The following is a 21,759-nucleotide window of genomic DNA, read 5'->3' as shown; positions in this document are numbered from 1 at the left end:
GGCTCATCCAACCCGCTGAATCATCAGAGAGTCTGTTGATATTTATTGAGCATGATCTCCTCCATAATCCTGAATCTTGCTTTTTTTCTCAATAAAAAATGAATCCCAGAAGAATTCCCTATAAGCTATCTTGTTCATCTGTGTGTGACTGCCTCCGGTGGTTTGAAGATGTCATGTATTTTAACTGAAGAATTGGCGTAAAAATTACTTTCGAGTAGTTCATGCAAAATACGTAAGTAAAGGCAAGGCTGAGAAAAGACCGTGTGGCCCTGAGTGAGTTGGTTTTCTAGTCACAACATCTTCATTGTATCTCAAATAATTTGAGCACATTATAAAATAGAGTAACCTTTCCAACATCTAAAATAAAATGTGCGATATCATCAGATGTGTTAGTGACCGAACTTTTCATGCTTTTGCATTGGTCACCCGACCAACGTGCCGGCAATATTGTAGACCTGCAAATGGATTCAAGTTAAAGCCTCTTGCTTTGCCGTTTCTTTAACCTTGTAGCCTTTCTCCTCCTTGTGTGTTTCTAGTTCTTGCACTCTGTGTCTGCATGTCTATTTCTGTACTGTCTTTTCTGTGTGTGCGCATGCGTGCCACACGCTCTCCATTGATGAACTGAATTTTAAAGAAAGTGAGGTTATAGAAAGCAAAAGAGCCAAAATTACAATGGAGCTGGTTCAAGGTGACAGTAGAAAGGGTCTAGTAAAGGATCAAACAAATCTGGAGAAAAATGTAAGATTTGCATAAAAGCAAATAAAGAAATGATGGATTTCAACAGGGTTGTCACTAGGATCTTAGTCAAACTTACTGCTCGGGGTGATCGTCGCATGTCACACTTTTGGTGTTGTTTACTCGAGTTACAGTACAGTAAAGTGTACTGGTAAGTGTGGCAAATTGAAGCACATTTAAAGAGCTGCGTGTTTAGATTTTTTTCCTTCCTAACTTTGATTCTGTGTGGAAGGGGTATTTTGCACTGGTATACAGCACCGTTCACAACTTTCAGACGTCCCAAAGTGCTTTACAGTCCGTGAAGTATATTTGAAGCGTAGTCGCCGTTTGTAATGTAGGAAATGCATCAGCCAATTTGCGCACAGCAAGATCCCACAAACAGTAATGTGATAACTTGATGATCGGTTTTAGTGACATTGCTCCGATGGTGCCATCGTGTTGCCAGAAATCAAACGGGTGGGACAGAACTTCCTCCCATCATAAAGTCAGAGTGCCGACCTTGCTGTAAGTTGGAGTGGCAGATAATTTAAAGTTTGAGAAGTATGCAGGCTGTGTAAATCTAGCCTGTTATGCCTCACATAGAAATACAGAAAGAACTTGCATTTATATAGCACCTCTCATGACCTCCGGGCATCCAAAAGTGCATTACAGCCAATGAAATACTTTTTGAAGTGTAGTTACTGTTGTAATGTAGGGAAACACGGCAGCTGATTTGCACACAGCAAGATCCCACAAACAGTAATGAAATAAATGACCATATCATCTGTTCTAGTGATGCTGGTTCAGGGATAAATATTAGCCAGGACACTGAGGATAACTCCCCTGCTGTTGTTCAAAATAGTGCAATGGGATCTTTTACCTCCACCCGAGAGGCAGATGGGGCCTTGATTTTAATGCCTCATCTGAAAGACGGCACCTCCGACAGTGCAGCACTTCCTCAGATGTAAGTGAGCTGTTTAAAATGATAAAAGGATTCGATAGAGTAGATTCAGAGAAGCTGTCTCCTCTAGTGGGGGAATCCACAAGGGGGGGGGGTCACAATATTAAAATTAGAGCCAGGCCATTCAGGGGTGAAATCGGCAAACACTTTTTCACACAAAGGGTCGTGGAAATGTGGAATTCTCCACCCAAGAAAGGCTGTGGGTGCTGGGTCAATTGAAATTTTCAGGGCTGAGATCAGACTTTTATTAGGTAAAGGTATCATGGAATATGGATCAAAGGTGAGTAAATGGAGTTGAGGTAGCAATCAGCCATTTTGTTTTGGTCCTTAGCCAAGGCAGATTGATAATCCTAGGATAAATTTATTCATAATACGGTTACGCACTTCTTTATTTTCAGCAGTCCCTCTGTCAGCAAACAGACTTACTCTCGAGTACATCTACAGATATTATTAGATCTTACTAGAAATTTATTAATGTAACTACGTTATTTATTCTAGGATCGGATCATTGATGCTGGGCCTAAAGGGAATTATTGTCGCTTTATGAACCACAGTTGCCAGCCCAATTGTGAAACACAGAAATGGACAGTGAATGGAGACACTCGAGTTGGGTTGTTTTCTCTCTCTGACATCCCAGCAGGTAAGGGAGAGTGCTGAAATTTTCAAAATGAACATAAGAGACCATTCTAGATTTGTGATATTGGCCCTTTCTTACCATGGGCTCTTCCAAACAATTGGATAGAATTACATTGAGTCTATAGCACAGAAATGGAGCATTCGGCGCAACTGGAGTATTCTGGCATTTATGCGCCACGTGTGCCTCCTCCCACCCCTCTTCATCTAACATTATCTACATATCTTTCTATTCCTTTCTCTCTCGTGTGTTTATCTAGCTTCCCCTTAAATGCATCTATGCTTTTTGCCTCAACTACTCCTTGTGGTAGCGAGTGCCACATTCTAAACACTCTCTGGGTAAAGCAATTTTTTGTGAATTGTCTATTGGTGACTATATGAGGGAGAAGGGATTATAGAAACATAGAAGATAGGAGCAGGAGTAGGCCATTCGGCCCTTCGAGCCTGCTCCGCCATTCAACGAGATCATGGCTGATCATCCAAACCTTAGCACCCGATCCCTACACCGACAACCATCCCACCCAAGCCCTATCCCCGTAACCCCACGTATTTAATCCCCCCTAACACTAAGGGCCAATTTTTATCATGGCCAATCAACCTAACCCGCACATCTTTGGACTGTGGGCGGAAACCGGAGCACCCGGAGAAAACCCACGCAAACACGGGGAGAATGTGCAAACTCCACACAGACAGTCACCCGAGGCCGGATTTGAACCCGGATTTGAACCCGGGTTCCTGGCGCTGTGAGGCAACAGTGCTAACCACTATGCCAGGGTTCTGCTGATAGATTTAGATGAGGAAAGACTGGAGGAGGCTCAAGTGGAGCATAAACACTGGCATGGACTGGTTGGGCCAAATGACTTGTTTCTTTGCTGTATATCCGATGTAATCTTATGTTTATGGCCCCTAGTTTTGGTCTCTTCCACAAGTGGAAACATATTTTCTCCACTTCAACCCTATCAAACCCTTTCATTATTGTAAAGGCCTCTATTAGGTCACCCCTCGGCCTACTCTTTTTTTTTTCTAGGGAAAAAGAGCCCCAGTCTGTTCAGCCTCCCCTGATCGGTATCTTCTCTCAGTTCTGGAATCATCCTTGTGAATCTTTTTTGCACCTTCTCCAGTGCTTCTATATCCTTTTTATAATATGGAGACCAGAACTGTGCACAGTACTCCAAATATGTTCTAACCAAGGTTTGATACAAGTTTAACATAACCTCTCTGCTTTTCAATTCTATCCCTCTATAAATGAACCCCAGTGCTTGTTTTTTTTTATGGCCTTCTTAACCTGCATCGCTACTTTTTGTGCATCTGTACCCCTAGATCCCTTTTCTCCTCTACCTCCTCTATACTCTTATTACCCAAGCAGTATGTGGCCTCCTTATTCTTCCTACCAAAATGGAACACCTCACACTTACCTACATTGAAATATTTCCCTGGCTCCCCCATGTGGGCGGACAGGAGTTGGAGAAATTATAGGTAGCTGACCTTAACTTGATCAGTTCTCGCCTCTGCTCTGTGTTTTGGGCAAATTGAGTGAAGTTATTGTCTCTGTTATGTCAATGGCAATTTGAAAAATGGGTTTTATTGCGAGGGGAATAGAAATTTGAAGTTGTCTGTTCAGTTACTGGTATTTCAAGAGAGTTTCTTTGGAAGAAATCCAGTAATTGCTGAAGAAAATCCTTTACATTATTTGCATTGTTGGGAGTACAATGTTGCTAACTGTTAGAGCCAGATATGTATGTGTAATGCGATGACTTTTTTTTAACCTATAGGGACTGAGCTCACCTTTAATTATAATCTGGACTGCCTTGGCAATGAGAAGACTATCTGCAGGTGTGGTGCACCAAATTGCAGTGGATTCCTCGGGGTCAGACCCAAGGTAGGATTAATTATTACATCCAAGAATAAAGCATAAGTAATCAAGAAAGAAAATATTGTGTTTGAACACTGTTCTGACTTGTGTGAGCTCGGTGCACTTTAGGCTTGTATAAACCCACATGTGTCTGATAAAATAGTCTGCAACAAAAATAAATTGCTGAACATTTTATCATCTGGATTTATTTCATAATGTGTGATTTATCAAACTGGTGCTTCCAGATCTACTGAAGTTGTTGGAATTCCAGTCATTTCTAGGAGTTAGGGCAGCATGATGTAGCATATCGGAGTTCCAACACACTTGGCCACAGAGGGTAGGTTGTAGATTTGCAGCTGTGGGTTACTATACGATGGAGTACTACTCTTTGTTGCGGAAGCATCAGCTGAAAGCTATTCTCACGGAGGGAAAATCACCTCGAGCCCACTTGTGCACCTGCTAGCAGCAGAGATCAAGGAGGAGGTTGGGGATAGATTGCAGCATAAAATGGTCAGGGTGTAAAAGGGAGCAATGAAGAGACCCTTTAAAAAGTTAGAACTGTTTTTCTTCTAACTTTTTTTTCTCCTCCAGTTCTGTCTCTAACCTTTCCTTTTCTGAAGGCACTGACTCTCATGATATGGTACAATTCCACAGGTAAACAAAAGGCCCAATAATAATTTTCCCAAATGGCTGTTCTTTTCACCTGAGTGAATGTTAGTGGACTGACTGTTCAACTTTGGGTGGCCAAAATTGTATCAAAATGATCACAATCATCAAAACCTGAAAAAGTTACTGGTTCAAATTTATATCTGTAACTGTGTTTTTAAAATTAGTCAGTTAGCCAAACTAGTTACTTTACATGTCTCTCTTTGGCTGGTCCACCATTTTCTTTCAAACATTCCTTACAGCTTATCGAGCCTCCCTTTTAAATGCATCTATTCGCTTCAACCACTCCCTGTGGAAGCGAGTTCCATATTCTTGCCACTCTCTGGGTAAAGAAGTTCCTTCTGAATTCCCTATTTGATTTCTTGGTGACTATCTTATATTGATGGCCTCTAGTTTTGCTCTTCCTGACAAGTGGAAATACTCTCTCTGTATCCACTCTTATCAAAACCTTTCATAATTTTAAAGACCTCTATTCGGTCACCCCTCAGCCTTCTCTTTTCAAGAGAAAAGGGACCCAGCCTGTTCAACCTTTCCTAATGGGTATAACCTTGAGGTTCTGGTATCCTTTATAAATCTTTTTTTGCACCGTCTCTAGTGCCTCTATATCCTTTTTATAATATGGCGACCAGAATTGTACACGGTACTCTTTAAGTGTGGTCAAAACAAGGTTCGATACAGGCTTAGCCTAACTTCTCCACTTTTCAATTCTCTCCCTCTAGAAATAAACCTGTTTGTTTTGCTTTTCTTACAGCCTTACTAACCTGCGTCGCTACTTTGTGATTTGTGTGTTTGTACTCCGAGATCCCTTTGCTCTTCTATCTCATTTAGATTCTCATTTTTCAAATAATATGTGACCTCCCTATTTTTCTTAACAAAATGTAAGACCTCACATTTATCCATGTTGAAATTCATTTGCCAAGTATATGCCCATTCTGCAAGTTTATTAATGTCTTGTAATTTGTTGCAGTCCTCCTCCGTATTGACTATTTCTGCCCCCCCCCCCCCAAACAATTTGGTGACATCCGCAAATTTAGAAGTTATGTTTTGGATTCCAGTCAAAATCGTTAATATAAATTATGAACTACATTAGTCCCAGCACTGATCCTTGTGGGACCTCACTTTCTACCTTTGTTACCTCTTTTAAAAAAAATTCAAAGAGGCTGGTCAAACAAGACTTTCCCTTTTGAAATCCATGCTGACTATTCATTATTATATTTTTGGTTTCTAGATATTCTTCTATTTTCTCCTTTAGTAGGGATTCCATTATTTTCCCTGCCACCAATGTTAAGCTGACTGGTCTATAATTCCCTGGACATGTTCTATCTCCCTTCTTAAATATAGGTATTACGTTAGTCCAATGGCACTACATATTTTTCTAATTAATTATTAAATATGTGTAGTAGTGCCTCTGCTATCTCTTCCCTAGATTCTTTTAAAATGCACAGATGTAATCCGTCGGACATGGGGTTTTATCCTCTTTGAGTTTGATTAGTTTATTTAATATTTCTCCTCTTTATTTTAAATGGGGTTATATCATTTCTAATCTCATCTTCCTGTCATGTCCACCTGATCCGTCTCCCTGGTAAATACTGAAGCAAAGTAATTATTTAATATTTCTGCCATTTCACTATCGCTGTTTATCTCTCAGTTTTACTTATTTAAATAAGTTAATTTTCTGAGAGTCTGGCATGACATTCATTGTAGTGGGGTGGAGGTTAGGGAAGAAGTTGTGGGATCCGGGTTTAACTACGAAATATGAGAAATGCTCATAAAATGAGCAATAAAAAGAAGGGCACATCAGTCCTTATTATCTCTAAATGATTTTTTTTGGTCCCAAAAGTAATTTAAAAAAACTGTTGTGGTACATACTGATACAGTACAGATACTGGAAGCAATGCACTCTTGATGACTGGTAAGTGATGAAGATATTAAATGACAGAAGCATCGTTGTATCAGTCGTATGAGCCAACATGACACTGGTACGCTAGTACTTTGAAACTGGTGTTTTCTTGCTATAATGATTTTTACAAAATAGGACCCCAAATCTAATCTAATCATTTTTTTTTAAATTTCACAGAGTGCAAGCAATGGTTCAGATGAAAAAGGAAAAAGGGGGAAAAAGAAAATGCGAAAACGCAAATCAAAGAGTGATGGGAAAAAAGAGCATGAGGATGAATGCTTCCGCTGCAGAGATGGCGGAGAGCTTGTACTCTGTGACAGAAAAGCTTGTTCGAAGACATATCACCTGTCCTGCCTCAGTCTTACAAAACCTCCATTTGGTAACTGAAACTCTTGAGAATCTCACTTTTTTGAAGACTTCAAACTCCATGCAATATTATCTCTTTGCTCAGTAAAAGACTCGGTGTGAAATAAGTCTCTTGATTAGGTTAGAGAGATGAAGCCGTGGGTTCACAAACCTAGGATGGGGAAATCCAAACTCCAAACACTACCACTGATCAATCAGTGACGCAAACATTTTGGACCTGAATAGTAACTTTTCCCCAGACTGATACTTTATGCAAAGCTGTTGAATAACATTTGTTTCTAGAGGAAAAATAATTACACAATTCACAAGCCTTAATTAAAATTATAGAATAGAAAGCTCTCTTTTTCTAACAGGACGGTATACATGCAGAACAAACTCCATGTACAAAGTTGATTTTGAGGTTAATTGGCACCTTTAAAAGGTTGGATATCTGCTAAAGGGGATTCAGGATTATAGAGCTGTGAGCACTGCTTGACTTTTTTCAGGGATGATGGGGAAGGAACCTAGTGTTTCTTAATTAGCAGATCAACTGATGGGGGTGGAAAGTAGGAGTCCATGAGAGAATAATTAAACATGGACTCCAGATGAAGTGGGGCCTTTATTCACTCAGGACTTCATTCGTAACTGCACTTAATTGTATTAAAGTGAGTCACTAGAAATCCTCTACAATGTTGAGCTTCCGATCAGGTCATAGGAGTATAAGTATTTTTACAGAATTACTAAAAAAAAAAAAAAAATGTTCTGACATGACGATCCAGAAATATAGCAAAACTTGGAAGTTCTGTTGACCCTGCTTGACAGTGTAATGTACTGAGATGCAGCACTTAAACAGCTGACTAGAGGAAAATGTGAAGTGCTAAGAATAAGTCCTTCACTCAAAGAGGGTGGTGAAGGGGTGAGGGACAAAACAATTCTGTTAATGCTGAATAATTCTCTACTTTTGGGTTGCTAGGTCACTAGTTAATGCAGTGCTAAAAATGGTACTGAATGGGGAGGGGAAATGTACCCTTTGTTTTAGGAATTATAATAGCATACACACAATCTGAGATTCCTTCAGTTTTTGGATCATTCTTCAGTACAGTCCCCATCACTTGCACTGTCCAGGCTTAATCACGAGCAATTTAAATCTTCACAACAAAGTCTGAACAGCTACTGCTTTTTTTAGTAAATAAAGTAGAATGGATAAACCTTGATGTGCTGTCAATATAAACTATTCTTACCATTTAAATACAGTCAGAATTCCTAGAGTTCACAAGATGAATAGGGGTGTGGAAGATCATCCACCCAGAATAACCCTGACAACCCCCTGCCTTCCAATTCAAGCATTCAATTGGTTCATAGAACCATTGAATCTTGCAGCACAGGAGGAGGTAATTTGGCCCATCGTGCCTGTGCTGGCTCTCTGAAAGAGCTGTCCAATTAGTCCCACTCCCCTGCTCTTTCCCTATAGTCCTTAAATGATTTCCAGGATTCTCCTCTTCATTGCGCTCTCTCTCTCTCTCTCTCTTTGTATTAATCACTCTTTTTGTGTGAAGAACTTTCTGGTATCGGTCTTAATTGCCTTTTCCTCATTTCAATCTGTGCCCTCTTGTTCTACTCGTGATTAAATTTAAAGTAATTCTCTAGATTGGCCTTTTCACATCATTTACTGTCTTAGATACCTGTATATGATCACCTCTCTGATGCCTTCTTACAAAGCTAAAAAGCGTCTCTAGTCTTTCCTCATAACTCGAATCTCTAACACTAGGGATCAGTCTTGTGGTTCTTCTCCACATTGCCTCCATCACATTAATATTTTTGCTTGTGACTCGGTAACAAGAACTGGACACATTATTCAAGTCGTGGACTTATCAGATCCCTAAATTGTTTGACAATGACTTCCTCTGCCTTATATTCTACTGTTGTGGCTATATAGTTCAATGTTCTATTGAATTTGTTCATTGCTGCTCTGTGTTGTTTGGACATGTTGAGCACCGAGTCTACCCAGATTCCTAGGTCTCTTTGAACTTCATCCTCTGCTAGTTCAACATTATTCATGGAATACATGTGTTTCCCATTTTTCCTTTTCATGTGCAGTAATTTCACATTTATTAAATTTCACCTGCCATTGTTCTGCCCGCACACCTATTTGTCCAGCTCATTCTGTAATTTCTGAGCTGCTTCCTCCAATTCTACTGCCCCTCCTAGTTTAGTATCAACTACAAATTTAACCAGTTTGTATGTGGTTTCTGATTCCAAGTTATTGATGTAAATCAGAAACAGTAATGGTCCCAAGACCAATGCTTTGGGACACCCCACTCAGCACTTTTTGCATCCCCGCCCTCCCGACATAATTCCTTGAACAATTACCTGTTGTTTTCTACACTTCGGCCAATTTCTTATCCGTAGCCAAGAAATTACCTGAATATCCACCACTTTGCGCTTGGCTTTTCATGTGGAACTTTGTCACATGCCTTCTGAAAGTCTAGTTGCAATGTTGTAAGACTTGCCACAGTCCACTTGGGATGTCACGCTCTCAGAATTCAAGGGGTTGGTCGGGCAGGATCTTCCCTTTCTGAATCCACGTTAACTGCTGTCTACTGAGTTATTATACAGATAGTCTTCAAGTTTACACCTGATCAATTCCATTATTTTACACACAGTTGAAGTAATACAGTACTGAGGTGTTTGTAGTTGCCTGAGTCTTGTTTATTATCCTTTTTTTTAAATACGGGCACCACATTGGCTAGTTTCCAGTCTACTGGTACCACTCCAGTGTCCAGAGACTCCTGAATAATTGTGCTGGCCTCGCGAATCTCCTCCACAGTCTCCTTTAACATTCCTGGGTGAATACCAGGGGAATGTACTGCTTTATAGCTCTTTTAGCCTTTAGGGCTTGCATCTTATTTATATCACAATCATTAATTTTGCCCTGTTAAATCTGTTTGTTTGGGGAGGGTATGTTGCTTATGCCTTCCCTTGTTAATACTTGGAGGATGTAATCATTCAGTGCTCCTCCTCCAATTCAAGCCTGTTTGCATCCTTTAAGATTATTGCCTCTTGTCTGTTGAAGTACTGAAAGTATTTCTCAGTTTTGCATCAGCAGCAATGCTTTACTTCTGTTGTATCTGATTTTGTTTTGAAATGATCTCTAGAACAGAATGGATACCCAAGTGTACTTGAGTTATTTAAACAAAAAATAGAAATACACTTTTATCAAGTAACTTATTCTATTGCTAGTAACCAGTGCACCACCACTAATTCATGTTTTGCCATTGTTTCAGGAAAGTGGGAGTGCCCATGGCACCATTGTGATGTCTGTGGGAAACCCTCCATTGTTTTTTGCCAATTCTGCCCCAACTCTTTTTGCAAGGATCATGAGGAAGGAACAATGTTCAGGTCCACACTAGATGGGCGTGCTTGCTGCTGCGAACATGACCACTGCAACATGGCGGAACCTCTGGAACGATGCAAAAACCCGGAGACCAATCCTTCTCTGAACGAGACAGTGAAGTCCGAGTCCAAGAACCCCAAAACCAGCAATCCTATGCCAGTTGAAAAAGCACAGTGAATTACTTGAACTGTGGACACTATTGGGAATTGATGTTGATTGATGCATACTATCACAAACGCTCCTTACAATTTATCACACAAGAACTGTTTGCAGGAAAAGGCATTCTTGATTCCACTGAGCCATCTCCAGCAGTTCTTAACTGCATCTGCACTGATAACTCAAGACTGTGGCTACATAACTCACAGTAACCAGGACAGCAAAACTACAGAGCATTACATTAACACTGGGAATCTATGATGAAACTGTCCCTCCTATGAAACATTGAAAATAGGAGGTAGATTTAAAAGACCAAAATACAAATTGGGATTGAAACTAGAAATTAATAGCATTTATCAGTCATTAAAAGTGTTAGAAATATGATACTGAAAGAAATGACACTATTAGTTGCTCTTCATTGTGTTTGTATGCGTTAGTGTAGTTTACATTAATAGTTCAGTACCTTTTGTAACCCTGCTGGTCTTTATTGCAGTGCATAGATAATCACTCATGTTCAGCGTTTTAAAATACCTTCACTTCAGGGCTGTTTGAACTGTTTAAATGCGTGACCGCAGGGATTGAAACTGTATTACTGTAGCCAGTAAATGCAGCAATTTTGGGTCTTTTACTGGAAAAATTCTGGTCAGACAAGTTTTATTTAAATCCACTGTAATAACAGCAAATACAAGTTCTGTTTAGTCAGATATGTACCAAACTGTGAACCATGTTCACCTTAATTGAAATGTTTTAGATTAGTGTTCATGTGTTTCCTCTAATTTTGTTTTGTGTTCATCCTTTGGAGGTTCCTGTAGCTTTTAAACTTTTGTCTTTGCAACATCACGAGAAAAATAGCCAACTGTTTATAGATCTGAGAAATGTATCATTTAACTCTGCTTTGCTCAAAGCACTGCTTGCAGAGTTCAGCCTCTAGTTTTAACTTTTTTTACACCATATATTATACTTCTCCTGTAGCTGTAGCAGGGGTCCAAGAGTAGCCCATTCCACAGCAGGAGAGCTTTCCGATTTAGTGATATTTTTTATTTATACCACATGTCAACAAACAGTGGTATGTTGGCAGATATTTTTTTTAATCATATTTTGTTATTGAATATTGCCTACAACGTTACCTGTGTCTTCATTTGGCAGCTGTGGCTGCCACCTTGCGAATTCCTTTAGGGATGACAAATGAAATTCATGGGGTTGTTGTGAAACTAAAACTGAATATGTTCCATCGCTGAATGATGATGCTAGTATGAGTTTTCATCTCCCTGACTCAATACACTATTTCCCTTTTTCTGTCATGTTGTATCATTGCTTGTAGGTCAGTGTGTGCTGTTTTGTGCAATTTTTATTTCAGTTTGCGGGATGAAGTTTGGGTCACTTGCAATTCAGATTCACCGAGCACAAAATGTAAATTTGCAAAGCCAGAACTGAAGATTCACTACTGCTGGTTCACACAAATGTGTTGGGTTATTAAGGAACATAACCTTTCCCTTCTACAGTGTCCGTTAAGTTGTAGATGTCTGCCTACACTGTCAGGGAGAAGATTCACATACTGTGCCACTACACCAACAAGAATGGAGTACAACATTCAAAGGTTGAACAGTCCTTCTGCCACCTATTTAGATGAACATTACTTTTTATTGCTATGGACCTAACTCTGCAAAATAGTTTTTTTTCCCCACTGTGACTGCTAGCGTGTTCAGCGTGTCTTTTTTTTAAAGCAACAAGCCAGTCCCAACACAAAAGTATTCACAAATAATAACTGGCTTTTGAATTCAATTCCATCGTGCACTTTTCAGCCGACAACCTGATGAGTTTCATTTTCCATCCCTGCGGAAATATTCAGGATGGTGCTCCTCATTCCTGGATGGTTGAGAGGTAGCTCATGTTAACTATTTTGTATACTTGTAATAGTCTGATTACTTACAGTTACTTTAAGTACATAAAATAATTGTGCACTTGAAACATATGTTTATACTTGCAGTGCAAACAGACTAATAGTAAGTAATTGGAGAATTGTGGAAGACTGAGTTAAGTGCTGCATGTATGTAGTCAGCTCAATGGAATAGTGTTTAGATTTTACCCCTAAAGGTATAAAGCAGCAACCTGAAAATAGTTTTGGATTCTGAAGATACCGGATGAGGGCAGAATGAATAAGATGCATGAGAAGAGTACTTCAAATTTTTGACTCCAGTTGTAAGTGAATTGATGGCAGTAAGTTTGCAGGGAACTCATTAGTTTAGGAATAAAAGTATCCCAGTAGCTCCTGTTGTACAATATTGGACTCAACAGTCTTAAGGTTTTTATATTCAAAAGCCAGCTTCAGCTGTTCAAACCCACTTGCCCACACTTCTTGGCCAGGCTGCCTGATTTTACAAAACTAGAGACATATGTTGATAGAGCAAGCCTAAGCCTGACTACAGGGGTGTACTTCCTGTCAGGTACGCATTGATTACTATTGGCTATGCAAAGTGTCATATCCAATATTTAGCACCTAGTTAAGAGTAAATGTGGGATTGACGTGAAAAACATAACTAAATTTCTGTCTATTCATAGTGGAAAATGTGGGCCAATGTGAATCACGGTGATGCACTAAATAACTACCAATATGGTTTTGTTGAGGAAAGATTTTTGCTCGGGTGTTAAAAATGGCTTCTGACTGTTGAGTTCATTCTATAAGCAGTTGTGTTGCAGTTGCTTCACTTTGACTAGAAAAAGTCTTGGGTTCTTATAAGAGGGTAAATGCATAGGGAAATCATGAGCCTAAGTATTTTACGGGCGTAAAACGGGCACAACGAGGCCCAATTTTGGGAACCATATCAGGTATCTATGATGGACACCTAAAACAGGTGTTAGGCCCCCTACATATGTAAATGAGGGGCTAACATCTGTTTTAGATCATCTCTCTCAAATTGGGCAGTGATGAGCAGGGCAGGCGTTGGGCTTTCCCTGCTTAGGATTCTTATGCAGCTGCTAACTAAAGGTCAGTTCTTCAGGAAAATTTCCCTGTGGAGGCAGGAGCAGGAGTCCCAGTTTGGGGTCTGTGCTGCTTGTGCAGTGCCGATTCTGGGCCTGAAAATGGGCCCAGACAAATTTCCACCGCAAAAAGTTTTACGGGTGAAATTGGTCTTTGCCGGTAGTGAAAAATGTGCTCATAGCGAATCGGCCGCTATGTAACATGGACTGCCGATTCATAACGCAGTTTGCATTACTGACTTGAGACCAATTTCACCCCCTTTATAACACATTTGACCGTAGCTCTGTTGAAACTGTTAAAATTGGACTATTTTGCAAAATTGATACTAATGAGAATTTTGAACTTCAGTTGATTTAGATAAGCTTGAATATATAGTATAATTTCTCCAACTGGTTTGTACATGTTTAAATCTAAGCAACAACCAGGCAACAATTAAAAGTGTCTTGAGTTCATAGTCTTATTGATGGGACATTACATACTGAAGCTGCTGTATGCCTTTTTTTCCACTGTGCACCTCAACAAGATTTTATTTTTTGAAGTTTTGTATTAAAAGACTTGCTTACCTAGAATTGTAACCCATCATTTAAATGTAGAAGTTTACTTTTGTGGCTGAGAACAAACTCAACCATAAAGGTGTGATTTGGTATCCCCCAGAGGTCAGTGTTAGGACCACTGCTCTTCAATATATATTAATGACCTGGACTTGGGTATACAGGGCATAATTTCAAAGTTGCAGATGACATGAAGCTAAGAAATATAGTAAACAGGAAGATAGTAACAGATTTAAGGATGACGAGACTGGTGAAATGGGCAGACACGTGGCAGACAAAATTTAATAGAGAAGTGTGAAGTGATGCATTTTGGAAGGAAGAATGAGAAAAGGCAATATAAACTAATGGGTTTGGAGGAAGAGAGAAACCTGGGCATCTATGCACACAAATCTTTCAGTGGGGCAAGACAAGGTGAGAGGGCTGTTTTTAAAAAAAATTTAAAAAAGCATATGGGATCCTTGGCTTTATAGAGGCATAAAGTACAAAAGCAAGGAAGTTATGCTAAACCTTTTATAAAACACTGGTTAGGCCTCAGGTGGAGTATTGTGTCCAATTCTGGGTACCACACTTTAGGAAGGATGTCAAGGCCTTGGAGAGGGTGCAGAGGAGATTTACCAGAATGGTACTATGGATGAGGGACATCAGTTAGGTAGAGATTAGAGAAGCTGGGATTGTTCTTGGAGCAGAGAAGGTTAAGCGGAGATTTAAATAGGTGTTCAAATGTATATGGGGTTTTAATTTTGTAAATCGGAGAAGCAGTTTCCACTAGCAATAAGATCGGTAACCAGATGTCATAGATTTAAGATAACTGGCAAAAGAACCAGTGGAGATGAGAATTCCTTTTATGCAGCGAGTTGTTATAATCTGGAACGTACTGCATGAAAGCATGGTGGAAGCAAATTCACTGGTAACTTTTAAAAGGGAATTGGATAAATACTTGAAGGGGGGAAATTGCAGGGCTACGGGGAAAGAGCATAGGAGTGGGACTAATTGGATAGCTCTTTCAAAGAACCGGCACAGGCACATTGGGCCAAATGACCTCCTTTGCTGTACGATTCTATAATTTATCATAGGCAGCGTCTCTTGCAAATGAGCTGTGTCCAGGCTTTTAGCAATCTAACACTGGCCATTGCAACAGCCTAGTAACTTTTTTCTTTCAATTTTCAACAGGAGGGTGGAGGTTGTACTGTTAGTACATGCAGCAGTTAACTTCCACCATTGATGCAGTTAAAAAGTTTTGAGAAGATCCACTCTACTTGAAATACATTTCTAATATAGATTGTGATTTATTTCTGCTGGAATTTTTTGAGAAAGTTAAAAGATTGGCAGCTGAGTTGTACACTGAAGATAACTGATTTGACACCGTTACATTTGTGGGATGGTTTTGGGTTGTAAATTGACTTGACAGAAGACATTGATAATTGGCAAGTATCTAACTGAGATGGGAAAGTGACTCCCCAGAGAGATATTCCCATTCCCCTCTTACTTACACCATATTTGTCCAGTAGCGAATATTACCTCAACTAGAATGCCATTATTTAATACATTCACTCACAGTTGACCAATGTAAGTAGTGTTCTGTGGTTTGTGCTTGAGTAATTTCAGCAAGCAGGTGAAAATTAACTTAAAAGTTCAAACATTCGGTTATTTATTTTCCTTATGCGATAGATTTAGGTAATGTGTGTGAGTGAAAATTATATATAGTCCATTGAAATAGCTAGCAACCCCTTATTTATTATAAACTTTATTCTTCCCAGAGGAAAGGAGTAAGGGACTACAGACCTCTTGATTAGGCATTGACAGACGCCTGGGACAAAGTTGTTCATTTGCCTGAGGACTGCACATGACACAGATCAAAAAAAGGGGAAGGAAACACAAACTTGCAAGAAGGAACTCTGACTTGTGCACATAGGAAGATGGTAGCAAAGTCAGATTTATTTGGAATATATTGCCTGTCTAGGTAATTACATTATTGATGTTCATTATTACTTGCATGCTGGGGTGATTCTAGCTCTCAAGGTCAGTGAACCATACAGTGAGGGATGAGTTTAGCCTGTGTACTTCCAGGCTGTACTGGGCACGCCAGTATTTTCCAACTGAGCACCTCTATATTTGCATACACAAGACTTTTAAAAGTCAGAATAGTACTTGTTTTGTTCAGGAATCACCCATGATGTCCTTTGCTCCAGTGCACTGCCTCCTTTCACCTGCATGTGAAACAACTTCATTCTTGTGAATTTAAAAGATTGGCATTCTTATGTCCTCCCTGGAGGAAAAAAAGTTGTGAAGTTTTAGGCTGCACATTTAACTTCACTTGATTGGTGGCTTCAACTATGCAACCAATCCTACTTGGTTGATGCACTGACCTTTTTTTGTTCCAGGTATAGGGTTAAATGTGGCCTAATCCAGCACCCTCTACCTTCAATACAAGGGAGAAAGTTTGCAGATAATAGATTTGAACCCATCTGATCATGGGTTATGGGCTATAGTCTACCTATAACCACAGGTAAGGTTGCTGCTGGATTGTAACACTTGTAAGTAGTTTAAGTTTTTGAAGGAGTTGAACTGTTCTTTTTACAAATTTCTTCATTCTGCTAGGCGCTGCAAAGGTATTGGCCTGGAATTTGCAGTACTAATAACAGCAAGGCAGTCAGCGCTTGCCGTTATTACTGGGTAAAACTAACTGCAACTTCTGGCATCCGCACATGTGCAGTTAAACACGGAAATCTGGAATTTGTTGTTGGACACCCTGCTTCTCCACAGGGTGCTGTTGCAGTTTTTGCAGATGGAATCAACATAGAAATCATTGATTTGGTGTCAACGTAAACTAATTGCCCATTATTCTCGCTGTAAAGACTGATGAAAGAATTAAGCCTTGTTCAATCAGGAGTAACTGAGTTTTTAAATGGCATACTAAGTCATAATTATTGCTGAACAAGCTCTCTGGCCCTGAAAAATTAACTTTACAATTGTGGAGTTTCATTCCCTCAAGGAAATTTAAAAGTTGCAGATTTTTTTAAAGTTTCTCCTGTAATCCCATCTGTTATTTCGCTTTCTGTACAATGATTTAAATGTGATTTATATTCCCTGCTTTTCACTTCCTGTTTTGCCATCTGAGAATTCTTCAAACTGATTGATCAGCCTGCCTGCTGTCTGCCCAGTTCCTGGATGCCCTATAGAAGGCGCCAAATACAAACTGACATTGGAACAAAGAATCTGCACTGTAGAGCTTGTTAAACTTTGTGGGCAGCTTTTGAGGTCAAAGGCAAGCACCATTCCTCCACTGCTGACCACAAAGTCCGGGCCAATATCCAACCACCAGGAAAACCATTACTGGTTGCTATTAGGACTGACTAGTGCCTAGGAATGTACCTTTCTTCTAGAACAGCCTGTTTGTTTTTTTTTTTAATTTGTTCGAGATGTGGGTGTCCGTGCCCATCCCTAACTGCCTTTGAGGAGGTGGTGATGAGCCGCCGCCTTGAATCACTGCAGACTGTGGTGAAGGTGCTCCCACACTACTGTTAGACTGTTTTGTGGCAGTTAAGAGTCAACCACATTGGTGTGGGGCTGGAGCCACATATAGGCCAGACCAGGTAAGGACAACAGATTTCCTTTCCTAAAAGGACGTTAGTGAACCAGATGAGTTTATACGACAATTACTGACATTAGCTTTTTATTCCAGATTTATTTAACTGAATTTAAATTACCCCAGCTGCCATGGTGGGATTTGAATTCACGTCTCTGGCTCATTTAGTCCAGGTTTCTAGATTACTAGTCTAGTAACATAACTACTGTGCTACCATAACCCGCAGCAGAGTTTGCACCATCTTCCCGTCTATGGCGGCAGACCAGCCTCCATGGGCTATGAAAACCTAAGAGTTATTACAAGAAAACATTTACCTTTCTAAAATAAAGTTACTCACCATCTTTGTCACACTAACAGCAGAACCCTTTTAAATCGGAAATGAGAAGGAATTTCTTCTCTGAGGGTCGTGAATCTTTGGAATTCTCTTCCCCAGAGAGCTGTGGAGCTGGGTCATTGAATATATTTAAGGTGGAGATAGACAGATTTTTCAAAAAGGTAAGGGAATCGAGGGTTATGGGGAGCTGGCAGGGAAGTGGAGTTGAGGACAAGATCAGATCAGCCATGATCTTATTGAATGACAGAGCAGGCTCGAGGGGTCAAATGACCAACTCCTGCTCCTACATCTTATGTTAACCACTAGTCTTAATAACGCATTCTTTACTTAGACACACTCTGATGTGGTTTCTCTATCAAGACAAACTGCTTGTCCAGACCACAGTAGAATTCTCATTGGTTTTTTTGTGCATGTTACAGTTTACATCATAATGCAGATAGTGAGGATTTCACAAGGGATAATGCAATATTGGATTTAGTTTCAGTTCTAACAACATGAAGGAACAATAAGCAAAGTAGCAGGAAGGGAATATTTGGGATGAGGGTAGAAAATAAAAGGAAGCCAATTAAAAAGCTATGTTTTAAATGAACTTACTTTAAGGGTATGGGAAAAAATACTGGAAGCCAAGTGGAATAGTTTCAAAGGGATAGTTTTAAGAAGCGAATGAAATTTATCCCCAAAATAGGAACAGAATAAAAAGAATAAGACCAGTTTTGACTTACTAACAAAGTTGTGAATGGCATTAGGAAGAAAGAGAAAGCATACAAAAATATTTAATGTTCAGGAGAGGGAGATCTATAAAGATAGGCTGAGGAATTTTAAGAAACAACGGTTTCAAACAAGGATCACGAGGAAACAGCAAAGAATAAAGCAGAGCAGTAAAGCACTCCAAGGATGTTGGAGTAAAAGGGTGCAAAGGGGGTTTGATCCACGGTAACGAGTTTTGTTATGTTACCACACTTAAAGTATTTCATTGGAAGTAAAGCAGTCAGATGTTCTAAATTCTTTCTTTTCTTTAACAGATTGCTGGCATGGGTGGAGGAACAAAAAACTTTAATGAACTTCAAGGAGGAACTCTACAGGTTCTGGTCAAGAAATGGGATTTAGAGTTATTAGAAATGCACCAAGGGAATAGGGGTGATAGATGGATCAAAACTCTTGTGAAGCACCTTGGTATGTTCAAGGTGCTATATAAATGCAAGTTGTCACAGCTAACTGCTTTGAGCAGGGATAGAACACTTTGAACCAGTTAATTACTAGTTTCCTGTGCCCTGCTTTATAAAGTTAATTCTTCAACAACTGAGAACAGAGCGAGCGAACCTGAGGGGAAACAACTGATAAAAGTGGGAGGACCGGCGGGTGAGAGCTGGAGAGAGCGAGCGAGCCTGAGGGGGAACAGTGAGAGAGGCCAGCAGATAAAAGTGGGAGTCAGTGAGAGCGAACCTGAGGGCAAGGCAGAGCACGAGCTGAACGCAGGACACAAGAGAATTTCAAAGTGATGTCACAGTTGTGGAGGGAGTGGGTAACAGGCAAGCGTTAGTTTGTTTCATTAAATTGTTTTTTCACTGTTGATTCACTTGATGGTAATTTCCATTGTGTTTTCAATTCGTAGATATCAATAGTTAACTTTTTTAGTAACCTTTGAGGTCAGTCTCTGAGTTTTGTAGGTCAGTTTCTCAGTGTCTTCGATTTTGAGAGTTCAGTTTACTGTTTTAGTGGTCAGGGTCTCTGATTTAGAGATCATAGGATTGACTACCATGACAGGCCAGCAGAGTCCCAATGCATGCGCATGCATCTTCAAGAAAGGTGACTAGTCCGATTGTGGTAATTACAGAGGAGTTTCCCTCAAATTTGGCTGCTCTCAAAAGTTTGTCACCATCCTCCACCTGCTTCACGAAGACATGCAAGCAGTGTTCCTGACCAACGGATCCACCACAGATCCAATTCACGTACGGACCGGGGTCAAGCAAGGCTGTGTCATTGCACCAACGCGCTTCTCGATCTTCCTTGCTGCAATGCTCCATCTCACTCTCAGTAGCTCCATTCCAGTGGGGAGCTTAATCTACAGAACAAACAGGAAACTGTTCAACCTCTGTTGACTCCAGCCCAGATCCAAGGTCGTCCCATCTTGTGTCATTGAGTTACAGTACGCAGACAACGCTTACGTCTGCACACACTTGGAGGTCGAACTCCAAACCATCGTCAACACCTTCACCGAAGTGTACGAGAGCATAGGCCTTACATTAAACATTCGTAAGACAAAGGTCCTCAACAACCTCTCCCCGGCCCAATTATCAAAATCCACGACGAGGCCTTGAACAGCGTGGACCACTTTCCATACCTCGGGAACCTACTGTCAACAAGGGCAGACGTCGATGACTAAGTCCAACACTGCCTTCAATGTACCAGTGTTGCCTGAGGAAGAGTGTGTTTGATGACCAGGACCTCAAACCCGGCACTAAGCTCATGGTCTACAGCGCAGTAGTGATTCCCACCCTTCTGTATGCTTCAGAGACAGGCACCTCAAAGCACTAGAGAGGTACCACCAACGCTGCCTCTGCAAATCCATCGTCTGTGTTCTTGCTCAGACCAGCATCAAAGCTTTGACCACACTCGATCAGCTCTGATGGATGGGCCACATCATCCGCATAACCAATACGAGACTCCCAAAACAAGCACTCTACTTGGAGCTCCGACACGGCAGGAGAGCCCCAGGTGGGCAGAGGAAATGCTTCAAGGACACCCTCAAAGCCTCCTTGAAAAAGTACACTATCCCCTCAGACACCTGGGAATCCATGGCCCAAGACCGCTCGAAGTGGAGGAGAGGCATCTGGGAAGGTGCCAAACACCTCGGGTCTCTTCACTGGGAGCAAGCGGAAGCCAAGCTCAAACAGCGGAAGGAGCCCATGTCAACCCAAGCACACCACCCACCCACCCCTTCAACCACCGTCTGCCCCACCTGTGACAGAGACTGTAGGTCCCACATTGGACTCATCAGACACCCGAGAACTCGCCTGAGAGAGAGAGAGAGCGCGAGAGATATTGCATATGCATCCTGTTCTACCTGGGAACTCCAGGACACTTCATGCATCCTGGATAATCATGTGTGCAGGAAGCGAGGAGTGTCTGGTGTCACTGCAATGCATTCAGGGGTCTGAGTTTCCTGGACCATACGTTCCAGGAGGTGGTCACCCCACTGCCACAAAAGGTGCAGCAGTAAGGGAGTGGGTGACCACCAGACAGGATGGAGGAAGACACAGGTAGTGCAGAATCCCCTATGCCAATGGCACTCGCTAACCGTTTTTAAATTTTGAATACCGGGGAGGGTGAAGACGACAAGGAGGAATGCAGCAAGAATCAAACCCCTGGCACTGTGGAAGATTTGACTGCACACGGGGGGGGGGGGGGGGGGAGCAGAAATGCAGTAAACAGGGGGTTCAATAGGGGCATAGACAGGTGTTGCCAGGGTAAAGGATATCACCGAGCGGGTGCAGAACATTCTGCGAGGGGAAGAGGAACAGCTAGAAGTTGTGGTCCATGTTGTAACTAATGACATAGAAACATAGAAGATAGGAGCAGGAGTGGGCCATTTGGCCCCTCGAGCCTGCTCCGCCATTCAATGATATCATGGCTGATCATCCAAATTCAGTACCCTGTCCCTGCTTTCTCCCCATATCCCTTTAGCCT

The 21,759-nt window shown here is 40.9% G+C and overlaps 1 protein-coding gene and 1 long non-coding RNA gene across 12 annotated transcripts in view; one reads left to right on the top strand and one right to left on the bottom strand.

Annotated features, from left to right (window-relative positions):
- LOC147123631 (histone-lysine N-methyltransferase NSD2-like) overlaps positions 1-19,642 on the top strand; it is a 101,873-nt gene extending 82,231 nt beyond the window's left edge. For 5 of the 9 annotated variants that reach the window (XR_015074968.1, XR_015074966.1, XR_015074969.1 and 2 more), the window contains 5 exons: positions 2,174-2,315; positions 4,081-4,187; positions 6,904-7,105; positions 10,356-16,658; positions 19,095-19,642. Coding sequence is in view for 1 of the 9 variants with exons in the window: in XM_085975413.1 (XP_085831539.1) it covers positions 2,174-2,315; positions 4,081-4,187; positions 6,904-7,105; positions 10,356-10,642 (738 nt within the window). In the remaining 8 variants the exon portion in view is untranslated. Of the gene's footprint in view, positions 1-2,173; positions 2,316-4,080; positions 4,188-6,903; positions 7,106-10,355 lie in introns of all 9 variants that reach the window. The other 4 variants (XR_015074964.1, XR_015074963.1, XR_015074962.1 and 1 more) reach the window with 4 other exon arrangements.
- LOC147123630 (uncharacterized) overlaps positions 1-21,759 on the bottom strand; it is a 67,620-nt gene that overhangs the window by 31,743 nt on the left and 14,118 nt on the right. The gene's annotated exons all lie outside the window — the stretch shown is intronic.

Source organism: Somniosus microcephalus, chromosome 2 (assembly GCF_052327205.1).
Source record: "Somniosus microcephalus isolate GS21.2 chromosome 2, FLI_Smic_1.0, whole genome shotgun sequence".
Classification (NCBI taxonomy): Eukaryota; Metazoa; Chordata; class Chondrichthyes; order Squaliformes; family Somniosidae; genus Somniosus; species Somniosus microcephalus.
The sequence above is the reverse complement of the archived record's forward strand: the minus strand, read 5'-3'. Positions and strand labels throughout refer to the sequence as shown.